This window comes from Rhagoletis zephyria, unplaced genomic scaffold, assembly GCF_001687245.7.
Source record: "Rhagoletis zephyria isolate East Lansing unplaced genomic scaffold, Rhagoletis_zephyria_1.1 Rzeph_scaffold_01014, whole genome shotgun sequence".
Classification (NCBI taxonomy): Eukaryota; Metazoa; Arthropoda; class Insecta; order Diptera; family Tephritidae; genus Rhagoletis; species Rhagoletis zephyria.
In genome coordinates this window covers 52562-76634 of record NW_016158098.1, presented here as the reverse complement: position 1 = coordinate 76634, position 24073 = coordinate 52562, and the positions used below count along the sequence as shown (strand labels likewise).

At 32.4% G+C, this 24073-nt stretch overlaps 1 protein-coding gene across 11 annotated transcripts in view; it reads right to left on the bottom strand.

Moving 5' to 3' along the window:
- gish (casein kinase I gish) overlaps positions 1-24073 on the bottom strand; it is an 86909-nt gene that overhangs the window by 27692 nt on the left and 35144 nt on the right. For 7 of the 11 annotated variants that reach the window (XM_017615414.1, XM_017615418.1, XM_017615420.1 and 4 more), the window contains 3 exons: positions 22710-22924; positions 8092-8202; positions 5743-5906 (listed from right to left, as the gene is read on the bottom strand). In XM_017615414.1, the coding sequence (XP_017470903.1) occupies positions 5743-5906; positions 8092-8202; positions 22710-22821 (387 nt within the window). In that variant the 5' untranslated portion in view covers positions 22822-22924. The remainder of the gene's footprint in view (positions 1-5742; positions 5907-8091; positions 8203-22709; positions 22925-24073) is intronic. The other 4 variants (XM_017615415.1, XM_017615419.1, XM_017615417.1 and 1 more) reach the window with 1 other exon arrangement.

Here is a 24073-nt window from a genome sequence, read left to right as displayed (position 1 = left end):
TTCAAATTAACAGCGGCGGTGTGTCACACGAGTACACTCGGTGTTAAAAGCCTGCTTGGCTTTTGCAACTTGTACCCAACATGCAGAATGCAAATATAGATCAAATACACTGTTGCCATTTTTCTATTCAACAACAAGTCTCTTTAACTGGATAATTTGAATATAAATTTAATTAATAAATTAAGTTTTCAAATTGCTTATCTCAAATCTGAGCAAAAAATTATAGATACTCAATATTACAATTGCATCTTTACTTCATTAACCAATGCCCTGTTGCCAAATTTCAGGCACGTTATCGATAGTCCAGTTTCGAGCAAAGTAGTGTACATACGTTGTTGTCAAATTTCGTAAATGGTGAGGCTCTCGGCTTTACTAAATATTGCTTCTGAACTTCTTGTCCTTTTGTCAAAATATAATTCGTTTTTCTGCTTGTGAAGTATGCATTTAAAGCCCGGTTTTTAAGTTTTTGGGCACAGCATATTTTTCATTGTTTTATTTACTGTCGTTTGGCTACTATATAACTTGGCTATTTGGTGCATCAGGTCCATCTTATATTAAATCTAATACCAAACTGATATATTTCATTTCGCAAAATAAGTTCAGAGTGATAGAGAAAAAAGGAGGTGGAGTGGTCGGACATACATATGTACATTTTTAGTGTTAATTTAGTTTAGTTTTTAGTGTTTGATTTATTTAAAGAAGTAAGAAAATGTCGACGGCTGCATGGAAGATCGAGCTAACTCGGCAGAATTCGGTTTGAAAACGCCTTATCCCAGCTGCCGCTTCAAAACGGCCCATATCAACATATTTTCAAATGAGATAGGGCGTTCTTTAAACAAATTCTGAGATATAGGGCGTTTTTGAGCCATTTTCTGAGATAGGGCGTTTTCGAAGCGGCTGCCGAGATAGGGCCAATCTTCCACTCAACCGTCGATATAATCTGGTGACACCTTAGAATTCGAAAAAATATAAATATTTTATATAATTTTTAACATAAATTTTCTATAGAGCTATTGTTTCGTTTAAATCGCACTAAATAAAATGGCTGTTGGGTTGTTGTTCAATTGGAAAAAAAAAACACAGGACGACGAGCGAAGGTCAGGAGGGGGGGAACCAGCAACAGAAGACGCTGGCTGGGATTAAGCATGCAAAGAATTCGGGCTGCGTACAATGCATCCTCTTAAGTATTTTGTAGAATGAGGGTGGTAAGTTGTTGATTGTTCGATGTTTTTTTTTACAATTTTTAGTAGCAACTTTTCTGAGTTTAGTCACGCGTGATTTGTTGTTAGTTTCAGTAAATTAAAACAAAGCTTAGAAAATGGCATTTGCTACTAACGAATATTTACATAACTATGTAAGTAACTAACTATGTATGGATACCTACATACATACATATGTACATACCTAAGCAATAACAAATGATTTTCTATTTCTGAGGCTAGAAAATCACACGTAAATCTAATTTAATTAACTACAGCAAAAATTAATCTACAACGTATAACTCACTAAATCAAAAAAAAAAACTACTAAAAACAAATTTATTTACAACATAGCTCAAAAAACAAAAAATAAAAAATAAACTAACGGTAACTGCATTTATATCGAATACTATAATTNATGATTTTCTATTTCTGAGGCTAGAAAATCACACGTAAATCTAATTTAATCAACTACAGCAAAAATTAATCTACTACGTATAACTCACTAAATTAAAAACAGATAGGAGCTTGATACTAAAAACAAATTTATTTACAACATAGCTCAAAAAACAAAAAATAAAAAATAAACTAACGGTAACTGTATTTATATCGAATACTAAAATCNGACGCTGGCTGGGATTAAGCATGCAAAGAATTCGGGCTGCGTACAATGCATCCTCTTAAGTATTTTGTAGAATGAGGGTGGTAAGTTGTTGATTGTTCGATGTTTTTTTTTACAATTTTTAGTAGCAACTTTTCTGAGTTTAGTCACGCGTGATTTGTTGTTAGTTTCAGTAAATTAAAACAAAGCTTAGAAAATGGCATTTGCTACTAACGAATATTTACATAACTATGTAAGTAACTAAGTAACTATGTATGGATACCTACATACATACATATGTACATACCTAAGCAATAACAAATGATTTTCTATTTCTGAGGCTAGAAAATCACACGTAAATCTAATTTAATTAACTACAGCAAAAATTAATCTACAACGTATAACTCACTAAATCAAAAAAAAAAACTACTAAAAACAAATTTATTTACAACATAGCTCAAAAAACAAAAAATAAAAAATAAACTAACGGTAACTGCATTTATATCGAATACTATAATTAACAACATATTGACAAGGTTGTTTAACGAAACTAGCAAAACAAAAAAAAACTTTTCAACCGCAAAATTCTCCAAACACAACGTAACTTTGGCTAAAAAATCACAACTCGGGTTTTGGCTACTTTTTTATTTAATAATTTTTTTACAAGGAGGTCTGTTAGTTCAATTGCGTCGGCAAACAATAAGGTCTGATTCACAAAGTGTACAAATTAACGAAGTGGAAGATTTATTAATCAAATTAATACATAATTTTAACAAAATAAGGCAAAGTAAAAGAAAGTGAATAGGAAATCCTAATGTACACTGGCGTTCAAAACCTAGGGACTGGTGATTTTTTTTATTGTTCACAATATTTTTCAAACCAACATTTTTTTGTATTTTTTTTTTTTATATTGTTAATGCTATTTAAACAAAAGCCTCAAACTTTAGGCCAACTAAAAAAAAAAAAAGGAACCAAAATTCAACTTTTTAAATCTTATTTTTAGAACATTTTTGGGTATACCCAGGGAATTTAAGAGTTCGCGTAGATTTTTTTTTATATAAAAAGTGCAATTTATAAAAATATGCGTTAATTTAAAAAAAAAATATTTGTGCACGGTGTGGACATTTTCTTTTTCATGTTTATAAGGGAAAAATCAATATTTCATTAGCTACATATACATAGGCGCATATATAACTGCAATTCTGATTAACAGTGAATTTTTGATAAAAATTTTTCGAATATGTGAAAAAATTGTATTTTCCTAAAATTTCAATCTTTGTTTAAACTGAAAAAAAAAACATTCACTCAGTTTTTAACGCCAGTGTACATACAGTGGTGGAAAAATAAATAGGGACTCGACATTTTAACAAATTTTTCCTATTTTAATTTTGTTTATTTAATATTTATTATTATTTTTTTACAAAAGTATAGCTCATTATCTAATAAAAACCATATAAATATTTCAAACTTTGTGCAAAAATTATAAAAATTCCGCAAAATTGCATTTAAATTCTCAACTTTTTAATCAGAATTTTTTTGAGTACGCACTTTTATAGCCGATTAAATTTTGGTAGAATAAAGTGCAAGTTTTAAGTTGCCAAAAAATCGCGTTGATTTTTGATAATTTTTTATTCTGAATGTATTACGCACTCTTTTCATAAAAAAAAAATCGAACATACTTTAGTTTGTATGGAAGAAAATGCGTTCAAAAATATTGCCAAAACTCAACGCGAATTTTTAGCAACTTAAAACTAAAATTTAATGGGCTCTAAAACTGCATACTCAAAAAAATTCTAAAAAATTTAATCAAAAAATTTAGATTGAATTTTGCAGAAGTTTTATAATTTTTGCACAAAGTTTGAAATATTAAATAAACAAAAGAAAAATAAGAAAAATTTGTATAAATTCTTAGCCAGTAGATAAAAATAAACGACGCAACAAAGGGAAAATTAAAACAAGTGAACAAACGTTAGATGGAAAGTGAAGAGTACAAAGTTAAAGCAGCAAACTACGATAATAATATTATAGAAAAAAATATAAATATATAATGTGAAAACCGGACGCTTATAAATTGTATAATTAAGCATGTAGACAAACCAAAGCGAACAATTTTGGATTACCACAAAAATAAATAAAAATTTTTTATTTACAAACTAGAAAAAAATAGTTGAGACACTTATTAGCGTTTAATTAAAATTTATAAAAAAAGAAACGTATTCCTAACTAATACTATTTGATGAAAATTTTAAAGTTAACTATGTTTGATATCGCAGTAAATTTTAAGCCTTAGCTTAAGGACTTGAAAAATTCGTATCAATACAGCAAACAGATCTGAGGATCCTCTCAGATGTAAACCTCTTTGTTTATATTTTTCCAATAAAAATTTGAAATACACTCTGTCTAATATGACGCGATATTTTAAAAATTGTGTTATTGCAAACAAATTGTTTAGTAAATTTCGGTAGACAGATCATTTTGTATTGCGAATTTTGCTAGTTTCTTACTCTGGAATAAGCGGCTAAAGCACTAAACGGATCTAAAAAAAACAGTCACATGATCATTAATTCTTTGTAACAAAGTCGAGCTCATTGGTGCATAAAGCTGAAAAGCTTTTGAAGAAAGTGTCGAAATACATATCGAGGGCTTTTCTATAGTTCGACTTGGAACTTTTTCTGTAAGTTTGTTCTCTTCACACCATGTAGTCTTTGCTAAACTGGGAGAGAATCTTTGTTTTCATTTTCCCACTGAATCTCCTTCAAATCACTCTGAATTTACTTGATCGATCACTTAGTAAGCTCTTTTAAGCTCCTCTACATATGTAAACCTACATATATTGGATTATCCATAAATCTTTTCAAATTCCCACAGAGTTTTCGACGCTATACACTTTTAACCAAAATATCAAGTATCTAGCCAGTCACTTACAGAGTCCAATTTTACTATCACCTTGAAACCGTGAAGAATACGGAAAAGAGCTCAAGTGGCTGCATTGACGGTCAAAATAACTCTCTAAAGAAAGTTCGTCAATTTAAAGGTTTACTTGAGATCTGGAAACCCGTTTGCAGATATAAGTATGTAGATCGTTCGATTGGTTTCTTCGATGATCGTCAGATTGCGGAAAATTAAACCATGTAAAGATCTTTGAAGTTGCCGCCATTTTTCCGAGCAATTAGCGCTGAGACACGATCAGACCACTGTCTGGGGCCAAGGACTTCGCTATTCCTTGGGATCTGGGTGAATAGGACGTTAAGGTTTAACTTGTTTTCAGGCTGTCGGAGTTTCCTGACAATTCTTATAGACAGTAACAGCATTTATTTAGATAAGAAATCGAAATCTAGAGAAGTTTGGTAAAACACCGATCCAAGATAGTGAAGATACCGAAACCCATCACATTTTCTGTGCAGAAGCTTCCGAAAAATGGAAATATTTTAAGCACCTAAAGATATTGCAATCAACAAATAGCCTATATGAATGCTAACGAAATTTTTCGAGGTCAGCTAACTTCGGTTTTCCCAAAGTTCACTCTACTGTTAGATCGCGCGACTGTTTTCTAAAAAGTTTTTCCTTTTCTACATATCAGTTTTGTTTTGTTTTTTTTTGCTTGCTTTCACTTTTAACTTATGTCTATTGCTCTAAATAGCTGTTTTAAAACTACTCTTTAATACTAAATAAAGATAGATATGTGTACTTTTTTTTCGAAAACAGAATAAGCAGCATAGCGTACATATAACTTATTGTAAAAACGAAAATTAACGATAAAATTTAGAAAGAAAAACATAGCTCAGTATATAGAGAGTATAGGATTACGAAACAAAGTATTCATACAATACGCAATTTAGTTAAGATAACATGAGAAAGAAGTGAATAACAATAACAATAGAAATTAAACAAAAGTAAGCAGAACAGAAAAAATATAAATCAAACATAATGTGGTAAACTTACAAGTTGCTTAGCTATCATCAGTACAGTCTTAAGAGAAAATTTACGGGAACAAATATTGAAGAGATCTTCTAAGGACAGTCCCAATAACTCTAATACCATGGCATTATAACGGCCACCACATGTGCCCAGATAATACACGCGCGGTATACCCTCTGGACATTCATCTACGCCGTTTTCAATACAAATACAAGTGGTCACGTCAAAGGATTTATAGGTTTTTACATTTTGTTGATTTGATCAATTGGTGATGTGTTTGTGAATGATGAGCATTGGTATGAATCCAGGGTAAGCAGACGTAGGCAAATAATCCAAGCATTCATCAACATCCGGCAGGTGTGTACAGGGTGTGGTATAAATTCATCGTTTGGACGTAGTGGTGGCGTTCAAAGGATGTTTGGTAGTTTTTTTTTTCAAGGATTTGTAGTGCGTGGTGAATTTATAGTTTTTGTTTAAATTTTTTAAATTTGTTTAGCAATAGATGGAAAGCACGCGCGCAGCAACAGCAACATTTATACGCAAATATACAACAATAAAAAAATAAAGTTGATACAAATTATTCTCGATATTACAGACTACAGTCGTTGTGAATGTATGGATGTAGTATATGTATATGTATTTAAATGTATGTGATGCGCTTGAATGTATATACAAAATTGGAAATGTGTAATCCTATTATCGCTAAAATTTAATTACGCTATTTCTGTTTTTCTAGCTCACGTATTTTATAGCGATTTTTATACGCCGAAATTGCTTTCAATAATTCACTTGTGCACCGAACTTCGAAATATGTTCGAGAAAATCTATTTTTTCTGCTTAGCCTATGTAGTTATTAAGTTATATTTTAGCCCTCGTTTTGTGTACCAAAAGTTTTTTTTTTTATTAGAACAAAAAATTGTGAAATTTGCGAAGGCGACAACGGTGCAAGACTTTTTATTTGACAATATCAAGCTAAGTTAGATCAATTCAAAGCGGGAGTGTTTATAAATAAAAAGCGTGTGAAATAAAAACAACCAAATTTGACTTTTATAGAAGTGATATGGAACTTTGTTTTGTACCAAAGGTGCAAATTTTCACATAAATCGATTACATGTTTTAAATTTTCTAAAAGCTTGAGGAAAATGCGCTAAGTTTAAAAGCTGTGGAAAATTCTAGGGAAGCTTTTTTAAGAAAATATTTTTTTTTATATATATAATTCAAAAGCTCAACAAATGTGTATGCATGTAAGTTACATTTTAAATAAATTCCAAAAGCGATAATACTTTCAAATTTTTAAACAAGTTTACAGCTTTTCTTCATAGTTTTCCAGTTTTTTTTGGTTTAAATCGGTTTTAGACAGAAGGGGCTTTTGTCCGGTTTCCATCTATATAAAATGTATGAGTAGTTTTGACCATAAAGAGCTTTTATCCAGTGCCAATTATGCATAATATGTATGTATGTAAATGGAAAGCTTGAGAAGCTCGCCACGCTTTAAACAGCTCGTCATGAGTGATCTGATTTCATAAAAATGGCACTTTGCGAAAGAAGATTTTAAAAGCTTTACCTCAGGTGCCTTTAAAGCGGTGATGGATACTGCCTTGCCCTCGGACAAAGCCCTTTTAAGCTTTCTATAGGAGCGTGCAAGGTGAAAGCTCTCTCTGCCCATCGCTACTCTAAAACATAATTACTTCATATCACCCGCGTGCCACAGTTTTCAAAAGCTCATATACCGCTAGCACAAAATATAAGCCTTCGCTGGCCAACATTGCACTAAAGACAACAAAAATAAATAATTGACATTTAAAAGCTAATTCAAGGCAGAAATACACACAGTCAGTCTTCTTTTGAGGACCTTATCGAGGTGTAGAAATGGGTATTCTTATCACTCGGCTGCAGGGAGAATACGTATGTATGTACATATGAAAAAAGCTTTGAAAAGCTTTCAAAGTTCAGCAGCTTTGAATTAGACGACGCTTGATGCTTCAAAATGTATAATGCATGCCAAAGAGAGCTTATAATCTGTTTAGGCCTATGCAAAATGTGCAGTAACCTTGAAAACGGATTTGCAAATTTGGTTTAAAACATATTTTAGCTATGGTTTAAAAAAAAACTCACTTCAAAACGTCGCACTCGAAAAATTTTATTCGAATTTGGTTGCTTTTATTTCAAAATATTAGTAATATTTTAATTTAGAAAGGAATATGCCAACATTTTTCAGAATTTCGGGGTTCTATTCAGCAACTTAATCAAATGGAGTAAGAGAGTTTTGTTTAGTTAAGGGACCGTGGGAGAGGGTAAAAAGGCATTAAGTAAAAATATAAATGTATGCAGGGTTATAATTCATAGCTAAAATAAACGAAACCGATTACATACCATGTGATCCTAATAGTTTATAAAACCTATACTCTAAATGTAGTTGCGGAGCCTTTGACTTCATAGGCTCCATTTTTATTGCTACGTGTTCATTGTTGTACAGATTTTTGCCTGAAATGAGAAAGAAAGAAGAATACCAGTGCATTAAGATTTGATAAAAAATTTAAAAGAAGTTTACATTTAGACAGGAGAAGCGCCTAAAAGTAGACGCTTGTGTAGACTTAAATTCGAGAAGAAGATTTTCAAAGTGCATAGCAAAATTAAAGACTCAAAGATTATACACATTTTAGCTGCGGAATTTCACCGAAAACATTTTCGCAAGCAATAGTTTTTCACATCGCAGTCAAATCGAGGTGAGTTTAAAAATTTCCGAAATCATGCTTCTCTCTCTAATTTCCCGGAAAAGTTCAACGCCTGTATTTCCACAGCATAACCTTAGACACAAAATATTGCATTCCGAAAATTTGCAGGCCATGTCAATGCCATAAACATTAAACATTTGCGAGACCAAAGTGTCATGTTGCACAGTGACAGTGACACTGGCACACTGACTGTCAGTAAAGCATACCAACATTTAAAATTTTGCAGGCAACAAATGACAAAAAAAAAAACGGATGCATTTAAATGCAGTGCCACTTTTTTGGCATACATCAATTACATACGCATGTATTTATATGTGTGTGTGTGTGTATGTTTGCATTTATGAGAACAATAACAAAACGCCAAAAAATTAAAAAAAAATCAAAATTTCATTCCATCATTGATTGCGTGCAGCTCTCCTCCTACCTGCTGCATCAGCGCCACCGGAACTGGCGCTGCCATTGCAACTGCCGGTGCCGCTTGAACTGGCAACAGTGCTGGTGCTGCCGCCAAAACAGCACATGCGTCGACCTAATGGCAAAGCATTGCAAAGCAAACCAAAACAAAAAAAAAATAGTTAAATTTTTTGTGCACTCTCGACTTTTTTCTTTACTATCGCTATTTTTTTAATGGAAATTCATTCATACGACAGCCATTTTTATGATTTATGAAAGGTCACAGCAGCTATCAACCAATGTGATGGATAATGAAAAATTGAAATGAAAATCTCGCCAATCCAGTGTGTGAATTGCTTCCAGAAAACTAGCTATAATCTTTTGTGTGTTATTTTTTTCTGTTTTTTTTTTCAACATAAAATCGTCTTTTAAAATTAAAAAAAAAAAAAATCTGTTTGCGCTTTCAACAAAATAAAATTTATCGAGCCCTAGCCGCCAAAGAGATGTAAGCGACATTTTTTTCAAAATTTTCTTTTTGATGTGAAAATGTGCATCAAAAATAAAATTTAGAAAAAATGTTGTTTACACCTTTTTGGGCAGTTAGGGCTCTATATAATGAATTTACAGCGAAATTTAAGATGAATAACCGTTTTATTCGATAACAAAACTCTGGTTTATTCGATATTTTAAAAATCATGATTTCAAAAAAACCTTCCAAAAATTTGGAAACCCTAGTTTTGGAAAAACCGAATCAATCATAAAATACAAATGTTTCTGGGACTGAAGTTACCTACTTTAGCCTCCATTTACGGAATAGAAAAAAGCACAATTTCAAACCTTCGATGGACGCTGTTTTTTTTTTATTTTATAAATAAAATAAATATAAATAAACTTTCAAAAGTATAAGAAAAACTTCAAGACGGCAATTTCAGCGCACGGAAATATCAATTTAATTTCAGTGATATATTTTTCCCACAAAGAACAGCGCATTTACAGCCATTAGTGAACTAAATTTATCACTCAATGTTATTGGAATTTTCAGGGTCAAAACCTTCTCCACATTATTAACTAAGAACAAAATAAAAAATAATCACACTTTGCAGCTAGATAATAAAATTTTAATACATAATAAATCCATGTAAACACCTCAGCACCTTGCCCACAAAGTTTGCGCAAACGGCGCTATTCGCACATCCCTAACACGTGTGCGCCGCGCCGGCCGTCCATATCTGAAGCACTGGCGTTGATTAAAATTGACTGATTATGTAAATAAATATACATACTTACATAAATAAATACAACAAACATAACAGTTGATAATAAAAAATATGAATAAAGTAAATAAGCTAAAACTAATAGGCAACAAATTGCTGATTGTAAAAAATGTGAAAAAAGTGCCCCGCTCGCTCGTTGCCTCCTCTTTTCTTTGCTGTTATTGCTGCTACTGCTGTTTGCGCAATTAAATAAAACTTGCAAATAAATGCAGCGCCTAAACAAACAAAAATTATCATTGGAAAAAAAATATGTACTCATAACAATAAAAATGAATGAATGAATGAATGAATAAACATTATCATGCCGGACGGGAGAGCAGAGCAAATATGAATATTTATATGGAGAAATAGCGAATGCAAAAAATCTATTGAAAATGTAATTGTGTCAATGACTAAAGTTAAACAAAAAAATAAAAATAACAACACTGCTAAGCTTACGACCGGAGAGTCTGACTCACACAATCGGCTCGCTTGAGTTGTTAATTACTTCTGAGAAAAACTCTGCTGCTAACTGATAACACTCAGCTATTTTGCTGTTAAATTTATTATTTACCTCGACTCTACAATGCATTTTATTAACACTGCGTTAGAAAAAGCGCGTGAGTGAGCGTCTAAAATGTAATTGGCATTGAATAAAATTAGAATGCATGCAAATCGAGAGAAATAAAATTTAATTACAAAAATTAAGTAGGTATACATGTAAAATAGGTGAGTACAAGGGGTGGCAAACGGCGGAAGGAACGGGGTGGGAAGGCTACGATGGCATTTTAGAGAATCTCTTTGTGCGAACATTTGCATATTATAAATACGCTGCTGATGTGTCTTTGTTTTATTTATTTTTGCTATTCTCATTTGGAAATTGTAGACGTCAAACACGCAGGCGTAAAAGCAGAATTAAAATGTACAACAATAAAAACAAAAACTTACGCCGCTTGACTTTGAAAAATTGGAATTTTATATTGCCCTCGTATGCATACATATTAAAATCATGAAAACCTCAGCTCATGTTGCAAAGAATTTGTAAAAACGCAGGGATAAGTCACACTTAGAGGCAATTTAGGTACCGTATGGCTTACTGAATTATTGACGCGTTTAGTATACAAATGTACATTGCACTGCATCACAGACAATAGAATTTTTACATAGCAAATTAAAGTGTTGAAAGAAAAACGACAATAAAAGAGTTAATTATCAAATCATGGCGTCATGACCCTCCGGCGCTAATACATACATACAGTGGTGGCAGATATAATAAGACTCGCCTTAGTTTGAAGAGTTTTGGCTATATTTCTTTGGTTTATTTTATGTTTAATATTCTTTTTTATAAAAGTTATAGTTATACAACAAACAACACATAAATCCATTTTTCAAACTTTGTTTAAAAATTATAAAAATTCGACAAATGTTCACCAAATTTTCAAACTGTTTATTCCAAACTTGCAGAAAAATTTTTGGTATGCAGTTTTGTAGCAATTTTAGTATAACAAAACGCAAATTTCATTTGGCTACAAAATACCGTTGATTTTTAAGATTTTTTTTTTGCGCTGACGGTGTCACGCATTTTATCTCATACAAAGTGTGCTCGACAATTTTTGATATGGTAGAGAATGCCTAGCATGGTCAACAAAAAAAAAATAAAATTGTCAAAAATCAACGGTATTTTCTAGCCACTTAAAACTCACACTTTATTATACTAAAACTAAATGCGCTACAAAACTGCTAACCAAACCAAAAACTAAAAATATTTCTCAAAATTATGAATAAAAAGTTTGAAAATTTGTTTTATAAAAATATATTACAACATAAAATAAGTTAAAGAAATATACCCAAAACTCTTCAAGGTACGACTAGTCTATTATTTATTTCTGGCGTCAATGTACATGTAATAATTTTGTTTACTGGCATCGTTAATAATTTGTACCGTTATCGACATTACTATCTTAGCGAGCATTGTTGTGGTTATCGATAATGTATTAAAATTGATTATATGAAAAATGTTTGTCACGCTTTGTCTCTCAAAGTACTATACATCGATTTGAATAATTATTTTTTCAAAATGAAGCATTTTTGGAAAACAACTAAGTGACATAATTATTATTCTTGGAAGATAAAAAAAAAAGAAATTCGTATATATTTCTAAGCAAATGTTGGCAAATCAATTGGAAAATTCGCAATCCACTTAACTTTCTAATCAAAAATATCATCAAGCAGCAAATCAAATAGAAATTATGGGTCACATTATTCAAAACACTGCTGCCATGGAAAGCGCCATCATTAACAACGGCACACAGTCACTCTTTAGTGTCGTTAACAAGTCAAACTGCAAATAGGAAGATTACGAAGCAAAATAAAATTTAAAAAAAACTGAAGAAAAAGCACTTGAAATCTTATTTCGACAATCTTAAAGCATATCTGAAGTACTTTTCAACGAAAAGCTTAAGCTGTCGAGTATTGCGAAAATAAAACAAATTAATGAAAGTATGTAGGAAAAAGAAAGGAGAGCTTGCTGTTCGAGAGCTGAACAGAAAGAAAAGCAAACGCTAAAAATACAATTTTAGAAAATACAAAAAATTAAGAATGGCAGGTAAGGTAACGAGCGCATGTTGGAAGGCAGAAAAGCGCGTAGAAAAGGTAAAACAAGAAACCTACAGGACATTCGAGTGCCACAGCACACTCAGTGAAGGACGAATGCTGATGTAAATTTAGCTAATCCTGGAAAATCCCATGCATGCGAAAAATATTTTAGATGAATGAAAAAGGACTACAGAGCAATGCAGATAGTGGGTTCTGTGTTCCGTTGGTGTTGGTGCGCACAAGTAAAAGGGTATGTATATACATATGTGAGTATGTATATACATACATACTTAAATGATGATATTAACGTTTATACATATTTTGAGAGAAATATTGCGAATTATTTCCAATGACATTTTCCAAAATCTGCGCCTTTCATTTAAACATTATATACATATTTTAAGCCGAGACAACGATGAGCTGCTTACCATTTGTATGTTAATTTAGTGCGACTTAGTATCGTCTGCGGGCGAAATTTAATCCGTAGGAATAATTTTAAAATTATCAAAGCACGACAAAATAATGTCATATCATAGCAAATCTCTTCTCAGTTGTCATGACGCATCGTCAATTAACAAAACAGCACAAAATTACGTAATTATGATATCAGAATTAGTAGATAAGCGACAGGCGAGTCGAGACAATCAAAATTGGGCGGATACAGCGAAAGTGAATAAAAACCAAAACGGCATGGAGTGAAGGAATAAAGGGTAAGAGATAAAAAGTTAAATGGAAAGTTTTAGATTTTGAAAAAAAAAACAAAAATAAACTTAAGTAGTAATTTTTTAAGTAAAATTTTGGTTTCAATTGTTTTTAAAGACCAGATAAATATAAAATTTTGGTTTGTATTCCAATTTTAAATTGTGTATGTATGTAACAAATTTAAATGAAATTGGAAAATTTTGAATTAAACAAAAATTAAAATTAAAAAAGTTCAAGTAAAAAAAAAAATTTTAAAAGAAAATTTTAAATAAATAAAGTTCTGAGTTTCTAAATTTTATTTTTTTTAAGAATATATAAAATTAAAAAACAAAAGTTATGAAAAAATTGTAACTTATGAAATTTTATAATGGGATAAATTAGAATTCGATAAACTTTTAATTAAGTTGGAAAATTTTTTAAGTCTAATTTTAAATTTTCTTCTAATTTTAGATTGATTTTACAATACAGTTCTCAAGAAAAATTAGAAGAACCATTTTGCATTATTTCTGTTGCTTGAAAAAGTACTTTGCTGTTGCTGTAATAAATTTTCTTGGAGAAATAAATATGCGAGCATTTTTTGCTTGAGAGCTGCATACTGATTTAAGAAATTTTGATAGTAGAACATTTCTTATCGTTTTATATGAATTTTTCGTTTTTCTTGACAGCTAAAGATAGGCCTTATAACTGAAATTTGTAAGGTTTAATTACTTTCGACTTGATTTTGAGAAAAATTATAACACTGTGCGAATTTAAGAATTTTAAAACTGCATATTCAAAAAAAATGGTAGGAAAAATTTAGAGCATGAATTGAAAATTAAGGATAAATTTACAGCAAGGAAAAACTTATAATTAATTGGAAGCTTTAAAATTAAAGANTATAACACTGTGCGAATTTAAGAATTTTAAAACTGCATATTCAAAAAAAAAATGGTAGGAAAAATTTAGAGCATGAATTGAAAATTAAGGATAAATTTACAGCAAGGAAAACTTTTAATAAATTGGAAGCTTTAAAATTAAAGCAAAACTGAAAACTAAAAATAAGTTAATTATGGGGAACATTAAGGAAAAATTTAAAATTAAGAAACGCCGTAAAAAGGAAAAGTTTGATATGAAGTAAGAACTTAAAATTAAGGAAAATTAGATAATTAAGGAAAAGCACGTAAATAAGGAAAATTTTAAATTAAGGAGAAATTTTAAATTAAGGAAACTTTAAATAATTAAAATTAAAAAAAAAAAACTTTAAAATTAAGAAAAGTGTTAAATTAAGGAGAAATTTTAAAGGAAAAGAAATTTAAACTTAAGGAAAGAGAAGGCGCCGATTCGCCTACAAATGAGATAATTCGCTCTTAAAATTTTATATAGCGAATTAGGTACGAAGTTCGAAGGGTAGTTGGGTGGCGAATGACGGAACGTCGTATAAAAATGTTTCGTGCGTTTTTAAAACATAAATACATATAACCATTTTGACTCAATGTGGATTAAGATGACAGTTCGAACTGCTCAAAGTTCTTTCAATGCACAAATACGGAAAAGTATAATTAACAAATAATAGAAAGTAACAATATGAAACTAAAGAAAACTTACAAAAACCGCAAGTGATAAAATTTTAAAGATAACAAAATCAAACCAACAAAAGTTAAGCAGACACTAAACCCAACCGATGGCAACAAAGAGTTGTGGGCAAGGCAGGCGAGAGGGTGAAAAAAGTGCGCGCTCAAGAGTCATTGACGATCGTCGTTCTTTGCAGTGTTGCCATGCTTTTATTGCACAGCTTAAAAGTTTACTTTACTTGGGCTGTGTTGCTCTTTTTTAGAGCATTTAAAAAAAAAAAAATAAAAAAAACAAAAAAACCGCGATCACTGCATTACCGCAACCAGACANGCGAGAGGGTGAAAAAAGTGCGCGCTCAAGAGTCATTGACGATCGTCGTTGTTTGCAGTGTTGCCATGCTTTTATTGCACAGCTTAAAAGTTTACTTTACTTGGGCTGTGTTGCTCTTTTTTAGCGCATTTAAAAAAAAAAAAAAAACAAAACAAAAAAACCGCGATCACTGCATTACCGCAACCAGACCGCAGACAAGCCAACATACAACGAGGCCAAATCATTCGCCGGCAATTCGTGCATGAATCATCCAGCCAAGCGAAAACGCACCAACACACTCCAAACATACGAATATCTCTAAATATGTATGTATTTATTAAAAATATACAAGCATATTTACTTTGTGGAAATGAGGCAAAGAAACAAAAACCTGCACTTCAATTAATGGCGGTAAAAAATGGCAGCGAATGAAACTGCAACAACAAAGCAAACACACCAAAACTAAACGATAATCAAGTCGAACGATCGACAAACGTTCGTTCAACAGCTGCTCCCAGTTGGAGCTGTGAAAGAATTGCTAAGGATATATGTATGTATGTATGTGGGTATATGTATTTGTGTAGATACATAAATCATGTTTTNGCTCCCAGTTGGAGCTGTGAAAGAATTGCTAAGGATATATGTATGTATGTGGGTATATGTATTTGTGTAGATACATAAATCATGTTTTTTTTTATGGTATGAAAACAAGTATTTTGCTTTGGGGCGCCGCTGGTGCCGATTGATTAGGTGATACAACGACCGAGCGGCTGAGCATAAATACCGAAACAATGGCAAAAAGGGTGCCTTAATAGGGTGCCTAAGTAGGTTGCGAGAGGAGCGAACCTCAGTTATGCATACATATGATTCCAGGGGTTGTGTTCTGACTTTTCAGTCATTCGTGAAAATAATAATAGCCTATTTACACCAAAAGCTTAACTGCAGTTAAGAGGTCTGATGTTCAAACCTATGTACTTGTAGTTTCAACTTCTGAAAAAGCGAAAGTTTCAAATACGAAAAATGTGCCGCACCTACAAGAACGCCCTTTATATGTAAATATGTATGAGTATTACTTGAGTTTCCTGCTGATCGTATACCATAAATTAAACTGCATCACAATGAAAGAGCCAAATAATAATAAAGACATAAATGCTTAATAAAAGGGACACCAGCAAACATAGCTAAAAATTGGAATAAATAAATTGGCGAATGGGTACAAAATGAAATATGATCGAGCGACATGGATCGACAACAGCAGTGCGAAAAGATTAAAAGATTTGCAAAAAACGATAAATGCTAAAAGGAAACCGGTTTCTGGAGTTGAACTGTAACCAATCGAAGTATATTTACGATGGTGTGTGAAAATTCTTTTGTTAGTAAGTAATTTAAGAAATACATATTGATATGTATTGAATACATAATGTTTTATAGTTTTATAGTTAAATAGTTAAATTTTTTTTTATGCAAAAATGTATCTAGACGCTCAAGGAGCATTTTTCATCAAAAATAAAATTTTGGAAGAAATTTGGCTTAGGTTTTATTTTTGGCGGTTAGGGCTCGTATGGTTCATTGTATAAGAAAAACTATATAAAATATATACATGAATTAAATAGTCACCTCAACTTGCACTTTACTATATTGAAATTTAATGAGCTACAAAACTGCATACTCAAAAAAATTAAAAAAATCCTGATAACATTTTTTTTTGAAATTTGATGATTTTGACAAGGGATGACGCAAAATCATTCCACCCCGTCGGAAACACAAACAACCAAAATTAAATTATTTGGTTTTTACTGTTTATCGTGACTTATTTTTGAGTTTATGAAGGATTTTCTTTAGTGAAGTTTGGTCGTGTGTTATACATTTGGCAGCAATTTTGACAAAATGTGATACAAATTTGTACTAAATTAACGATACAATTTAACTCAATATCTCGGAAACTACGGAAAAAATGGATAACGGCATTTGAAAGATCTTAATTTATTTAGTACAACTGTATAACTAACTTAATTTCGGGGACCGAGAACAAAAGGTGTAATAGTTTAGTTCCCAAGAACGCTTCAAAACCAAAACCAAAATGAGAACCAAACTGTAGTGAGCGTTCTCAACGGGAGTTACATAAGAATAAAACCTTGTGGAACATTTTAAAAGAGAAAAAAATGCGAAGAATACTTTCGAGCACATTTCTTAGAGATCAAAATGGGAACAAATGTCTGCGGAACTTTTTGGAAAAGAGCTAAATGGGTACAAAAATCTAAGGAACTTTCTCTCGACGAACAATTTGGGATTAAAAGTCTCAGCGAACGAAACGGGAACAAATCTACTCTGAAGTATTCGCGAACAATGGAAGCGAGAACAAACATTTTCACATAGCGTTCATAAGTTTGAATTGTTTGAATACGTTTAGTCAATTTTTGGGGTAGCTATGGGGTAGTAAGCCGTAATATCTGAACAGGTGATGCGTTCTGGGGTGTAAACATGGAACCCAACTCGCGGGGAATTCCCCGATTTGCGGGGAGTTTCAGCTCATTTAATTCTAGTATAATAAAGTTTCAAATGGCCAAAAATTACCGTTAATTTTTTAGAATATTGTTTGTCGCATTTGCTTTCATATAACGAGAAAACTTCGGCAAAAATCGGGGAATTTCATTGTCGAAATCGGGGAATTCTCAAAAATGCACTGCCTACCCTGGGTGTAAAACATTTCATCAAAAATTTAACATCCGATAATTCTGCGCAAAGGGATCGATTTGATCTTCCCTGAAAACGTTCTCGAAACTTTCGTTCTCATTGGAAACATTTACGGAAGTTTCGTTCTCATAATGTCCTTCTTGGGAACGTTCCTAACCTTTTCTAATTTTTTTCCATTCAAACTGCTCTCTATACTTTTGTTCCCGTTTGGTTCCTTTTTGGGAACGTTCTTGGCATTAAATTTTCTTCTCATGAAGAATTAAACCAAAACTGGAACGCGTTCTCGCTCCCTGTTTAATTCAGTCCAATTTTCTCATAAGACATTTATTTATCCGGGCGACGATATGTTCTCGCAACTGCGACAATGTGTCTACTCTTATTCTCTTGGCGTGTAGGCCTACAACGATGTGCATATCCTGTTTTACGTAGGAACGGCAGGTAATCCAGGCTGAAAGGGTATTTAAGAGATCATTTAAACCTAGAATGATGTCATCTCTAACAAACTGTTTCAAAGGTGGATGAGAAGAATGTGGGCGGTCGTCCCTTTTTTCAGTTTGCCAGCTTTGCAATTACCCTCCATAATCCGGTATACAAGCACTAATATGAGTGGTATTTTATAGTTCTGGGCCATCTCGTTCTCAAATAACTACGGAATTCTGTAAGATACTTTGCAGGGTCTATGTGTGAGACCACAGCTTTCAGGACAGCCTGTCAGCCCACTTCCTCTCTGTAGGCTTTTGAGCGACACTTTCGCCTGACATACACTGCATTGGGCATAGTTATAGTTACGCTGATAAACCAGCTGTCCGACGTGGAGCCATATTGTCGGCGCAAAGCCGACCCACAAGAAAAATGTGCTCAAATTCCGCTCACTTTTTCCAACGTATAAAGCATGATAAAAATATAGTAAGGTAGAACCGCTGAGAGTCACTTTTAAAATTCTTGACGTTTCCAAACAATTTAATTTTTAAATTTACTCACAAACGCACACACACATTTTCATTTTCAATCTCAAGCAACAACAATTTCGTACAATTTCAATTTTTTATTTTCACTTTTATATGATTTTAAAATGTTGGCAAACTTCAAAAAAAAATCATGGCCGACAAATTGAGAGAACGGTCCCTGCAAACCATTTTTTCATAGTATTCTGAATCGTAAAGAATTTTTAAAGAATTCGGAAAGATCCCGAAATTTCGGAAGAAAATCGGTAAAGAAATGAAAATAATGCTGCTATGTGAAGAATTTCTTGCAGACTTTTTTCAGAATTTTCTTTATTTTTCGTACAGAAATTTCTATACGAGTTCGTGTCAACCACTTCATATAATTTTCTTTGAAGATTCGGAAAAAAATCGTTACAGAAATCAGATACTCCTAAAGATTTCGTTAAGATTTCGGGAACTTTTGTTTGCAGGGGTTATACCTTGCTATGTTTTTATCATGGTATAAAGCATGGTACAAACAATATTTAGTAATCTAAAATTTGAGACAAATAAAAAAATTGAGGTTGTCGGAAGCAACTACTTAAGTATACATACAAACATAAAAAGCCCAGCTTAGAAATATTCCGTGACATTTACTCTAATTGAAGATAAACAACGCTTAATCTCAACTCCACACTCGGTAGCTGCTGGTTATTCTGGGAAGTAACAGTATTTATGTGTTAACAAAATACAAACAAATACAAAAATTCAAACTCCAGCTTAACCTTTTTATCTTCACTTGTTCGAATTTCACAATTCCACACATAATAAAATGTGACACCAGCTGAAAGATCAAGCGACAAAGATCAACCAAAAAATAATAAAAAATACATGAAATTTCAAGCGCTTCTCGGAATAAGCAAATGAGTAATAAAATAATGCATGAAAACATGTTGCAACATGAGCAGTAGTGAAAGTATACATGAGCAGAGTGAACAAAGACACCAGATCAGAAAAAAGAATCAGAAAACAATTAAGAAATAAGTAAGAAGACAAAGATTAAAACAATGAAAGAGGAAATATGCAGAAGCAAACAGCTGAAAGCGAGGCTGTTCTGAAACGGGGAAATAACGCAACAGAAAGGCCAGAATAAAACATAAACAAAAAAGTGCCAAGTTCAAAGAACGACAACTCAAACAATGTAAATCGAGTTGAATTTACATACAGCAGAACGTGTGTGTGCATGTGTGCCGGCAAACAGCTGTCAAGGCAATGGTAATGGGAAAAACGACTGCTCGTTGTATGCAAGAACGTCACAAAAAGTAACCGTTTTCTCAAGAAGGTTTTAATATTTATTTGCCCACACACATTTTTTCGGAAATTTTAAAAGCTAACTGCACTGAATGTATTATATTTTAGTTAATATCCATCTTTCTACGACTAAGTAAAAACCGTACAGCGGATTTCGCGAGTTTGAAATTTGTTTGGGATATGAAGGCCTACCAAACGAACGAGTCAACATGTAAAAGTATTTCCTAAAATGGGTAGTTAAACAATAAAAAAAAACTATTAAAATTAAAGCACTGTTTTTGACATTCATATGTAAGTCAGCGACTTCGGCGAAAGTGTTTCAAATGGATGTAGAAGTACATACGACTACTCAAATACTAACCAGCAAATTTTTGAGTCTATGTCCAGAGGATTTTAGTTTTAAAAATACCCAAAACAATTATCTATCCTAATATTTGGGATCGGAAAAGTCGCCTTGTTTTAAGAAAACTGTATTTCGTCTTTTATAATAATTATTTATGTATGAGAAATACCTTTTCCATTTCGCGGGACGATTATTTTCAGATGGAGATTATTTACGTCTTCCCACATAATTTTTATTTTTCTCATCTCGCAGGGACGTTTATTTCAAGACGTAATTGATTTATTTATATGTGATTTTTTTTTCATGTTGTGGGACGTTTATTTTAAGACGAAAATGATTTACGGCCAACGTTTTCTTCTTAGAATTGTTACACGTACAGCCGATTTTACGAAATTAAACGCAAATATCTCCGAGCTCGTTTATTTGAATTTGGTTTTCTAACGTCTGGCAACCCTTTCCAAAAAACTAAAACCACGTAAAGGCAAAGCCCTTTAATTTGACACCTCAGTTTTGAAAATCGAACGAACGATACAGATTTGATGACATGAAAAATCGTGGCGTTAAATCTCCGAACTCAGTTAAGAAGTTTCATTACAATGAAAATCCCGTATAATTATTAAGAGAAGACGCAAATCATTTCCATCTCGAAATAAATTTCTCGCGAGACGGTAAAACATATAAAAGTCCCGTGTAATTATTAGGAGAAGATGAAAAAGTTTTTAGGCTAACGATTTTCATCTCAGGAAATGAAACCCACTTTTCCGTTGTTCAGTAATAATTGTACAGCAACATTTAATTTTATTTCTTGTAATCGTTATGGTCTCTGCTTTCTATTTTTTATTTTATCAATTCTGAGTAATTCCTAACTGTTGATGAAAATTATGACGCTCTCATAGGGATATTTTCGCTGCGCACAAATATGTGCCATGAGCCTGCGCTACATATGTACTTTTTATAATATGTACCGTCGTTTATGCAAATTTTTAATAGCTAGTACATGACGTTTTGCATTTATTAGGCACATTTTATTGAACTAAATTAGAATGCGAATATCAACATTTGTCAGGCAATCAACTCAAGTGGCCGGTCCCACAAACTTGCACACTTGCAGGCATGGGAGTGCGCGCGCAGGCAGTACTCTCCCTCCTCCGTGGGCTGTGTTTCTCCTAAGTATATTCGTTTATTTTTAAACTAACAATTATTTTTCGAATAACAATCAAATATTTAGTAGAATAAAAATCTACTCAACTGTCAATTTAAATTAAGTGCTGATTTCCTGCCACCCTACGTACGTTTCGCATGTGTGTATATGTGTGCACGACATTGTTGCGAGCCTTTCGAGTGGCCTACTATGCACGTGTAACCAAAAAGGAAGTCCATCCACCCAGCACATACACAAATGTACATACAGTGCCGAACAGAAGTATTGGCACAGTGAATTTTTCGCAATATATGCAAAGTTTTTTATTCTAATATATTTTCGATAATTTTTTATAAAAATATTGTTCATTCTACACCAGAAAACATAATAATAAAATCTCTAAACTTTGTGCAAAACTCAGGAAAATTCATTAAATTTGCACACTAATTTGCAACTTTTTATACAGATTTTTTAGAAAAGTTCTAAGTATGCAATTTTGCATACGTGCAAGTTTGAAGTCGCTAGAAAATCGCGTTGATTTTTGGTAATTTTTTTTACGCAAGTTCTTCCATACAAGGTATATTCGACAATTATTTTTTGTATGGGGAAAATGAGCAACAACTTCCACTTAAAAAAAAAAAAAATACCAACAATCAACGCGATATCTAGTTCTAGCAGCTTTAAACTTGCATTTTGTCATACTAGAATTGAACGGACTATAAAACTACAAATTCAAATTTTTTAGGCTTAAACCCTTTTGTCATCTGAGGGTACTTTTTCAAAACAAATATGTAAGAAGCTATTTTTATTCATAAAAAAAAACTCCATTTTTGGAGGTTTTTTCAAATCACTTCAGCTCACGTAAATCTTAATATTTTTCCGAAATATTTTGGTGGACGTCTTAAAATATAACAAATTTTGTAATCCCGGCGGAAAAACTGAATTTTTTTTTTTTGTTATGCAGTCTAATGTACATAAATAGCATTTCACACTTAATTTCAATTTAGTTTTTCTATTTTAGTTTTTGCGTCACACACTCACCTAAACGCAGTTCTCCGAAATTACCACAGCCAATTTTTTTACCAACACGAAAATTTGGTCCGACCATAAGTACCCCCGTTGAGGCGCCTACAGCTTGGCGGGTGGCATACATGTTGCCCGAACTGGTTGTGTTTCGAGTTCCTCCGCCTCCACCACCTCCGCCGCCGCCCCCACCACCGGCACCTGATGTTCCAGCAGCCTGTGTTCCACCACCACTGCAAGAAAGGAAGAAGAAAACAAAAATTAGTTTACAAATTTGCTTATAATTGCAGCAGCAAGTTATTGCACAAAATTAAACTAAAAATATTTCGCAAACAAAAAATTTATATTTTCATTGACGACACAGCAACAAGGCAAGTTTGGCCGCTGTACTTTATAAGGCATTGCAGTGAGAGCAGAGCGGTTGTATGTACTTTGAAATGGAATGCACGCAATCTGCTTGAAAGCGCAATGCTTTTACTTGCTTTTGTTGTGTTACTTGCAATGTGTTTTCAAACGAAAATTTATACATATGCACATATCTACATAAATGTGTTGAAACGTACAAGTATCTTTTCAATTCTTTTATAAATTTCGGCGCCATACTTTATGGACGATTAACTAACAACAACACACAATTACAACACAATTATCTTATTGTACTTGAAATTTAGTTGACTTTTGTTTTATTTGAACTTTTAAAATTTTTATACACATAACTTTTTATTTTGTTTTTTAGTTTATTTGACAAATAAAGTTCAGAAAGCTTTCGAAGCTTTCAAGATAACTATTCTACGCAAAATCTATGATTTATTGCAACGGGCACAGAGTAAGAGCTCTCTTCGATCGTCACTGGTTTAAACTAGTGGTTAAACCAGAGAGAGCTTTTAAAATTTACTAAAAAACTTTTTTCATATTAAATTCAAATACAAAACTGGCTATAGTCGCTGTGTACTGATGAGTTTTTGAAATGAACTCCGCCGCCTAGATTATTTGTAAATAGCTTTTTTAGTGTTAGTAAGAGTGTTGTTACTTTGTAAGCGAAAGATACATTTGTTAAATCAGCCAACGAAGCAACAAATCTAAGAATGACAGATAAATCAATAGCATTATGGATGGCAGTAGGGAAAACGTGCATACACTCTCGTATCTTATGCAAAAAACAAAAGTACATAAATGACAATGAACCAGAATCTCCTGACGAACTCGGTCAAATATGAAGAGGGAATTATTAATGAGGTAGATTCGCAACAAAAGGAACTAAAACTAAATTATGGAAATTGTAAAATAAGTATCTTTTGTGTGTGTGTGTTCGGAAAACAAAAAAGAGAGTAAAGCAAAAATGAGGCGGTATAAAAAGGGAGACGAGTGTGGGTACTTACGAG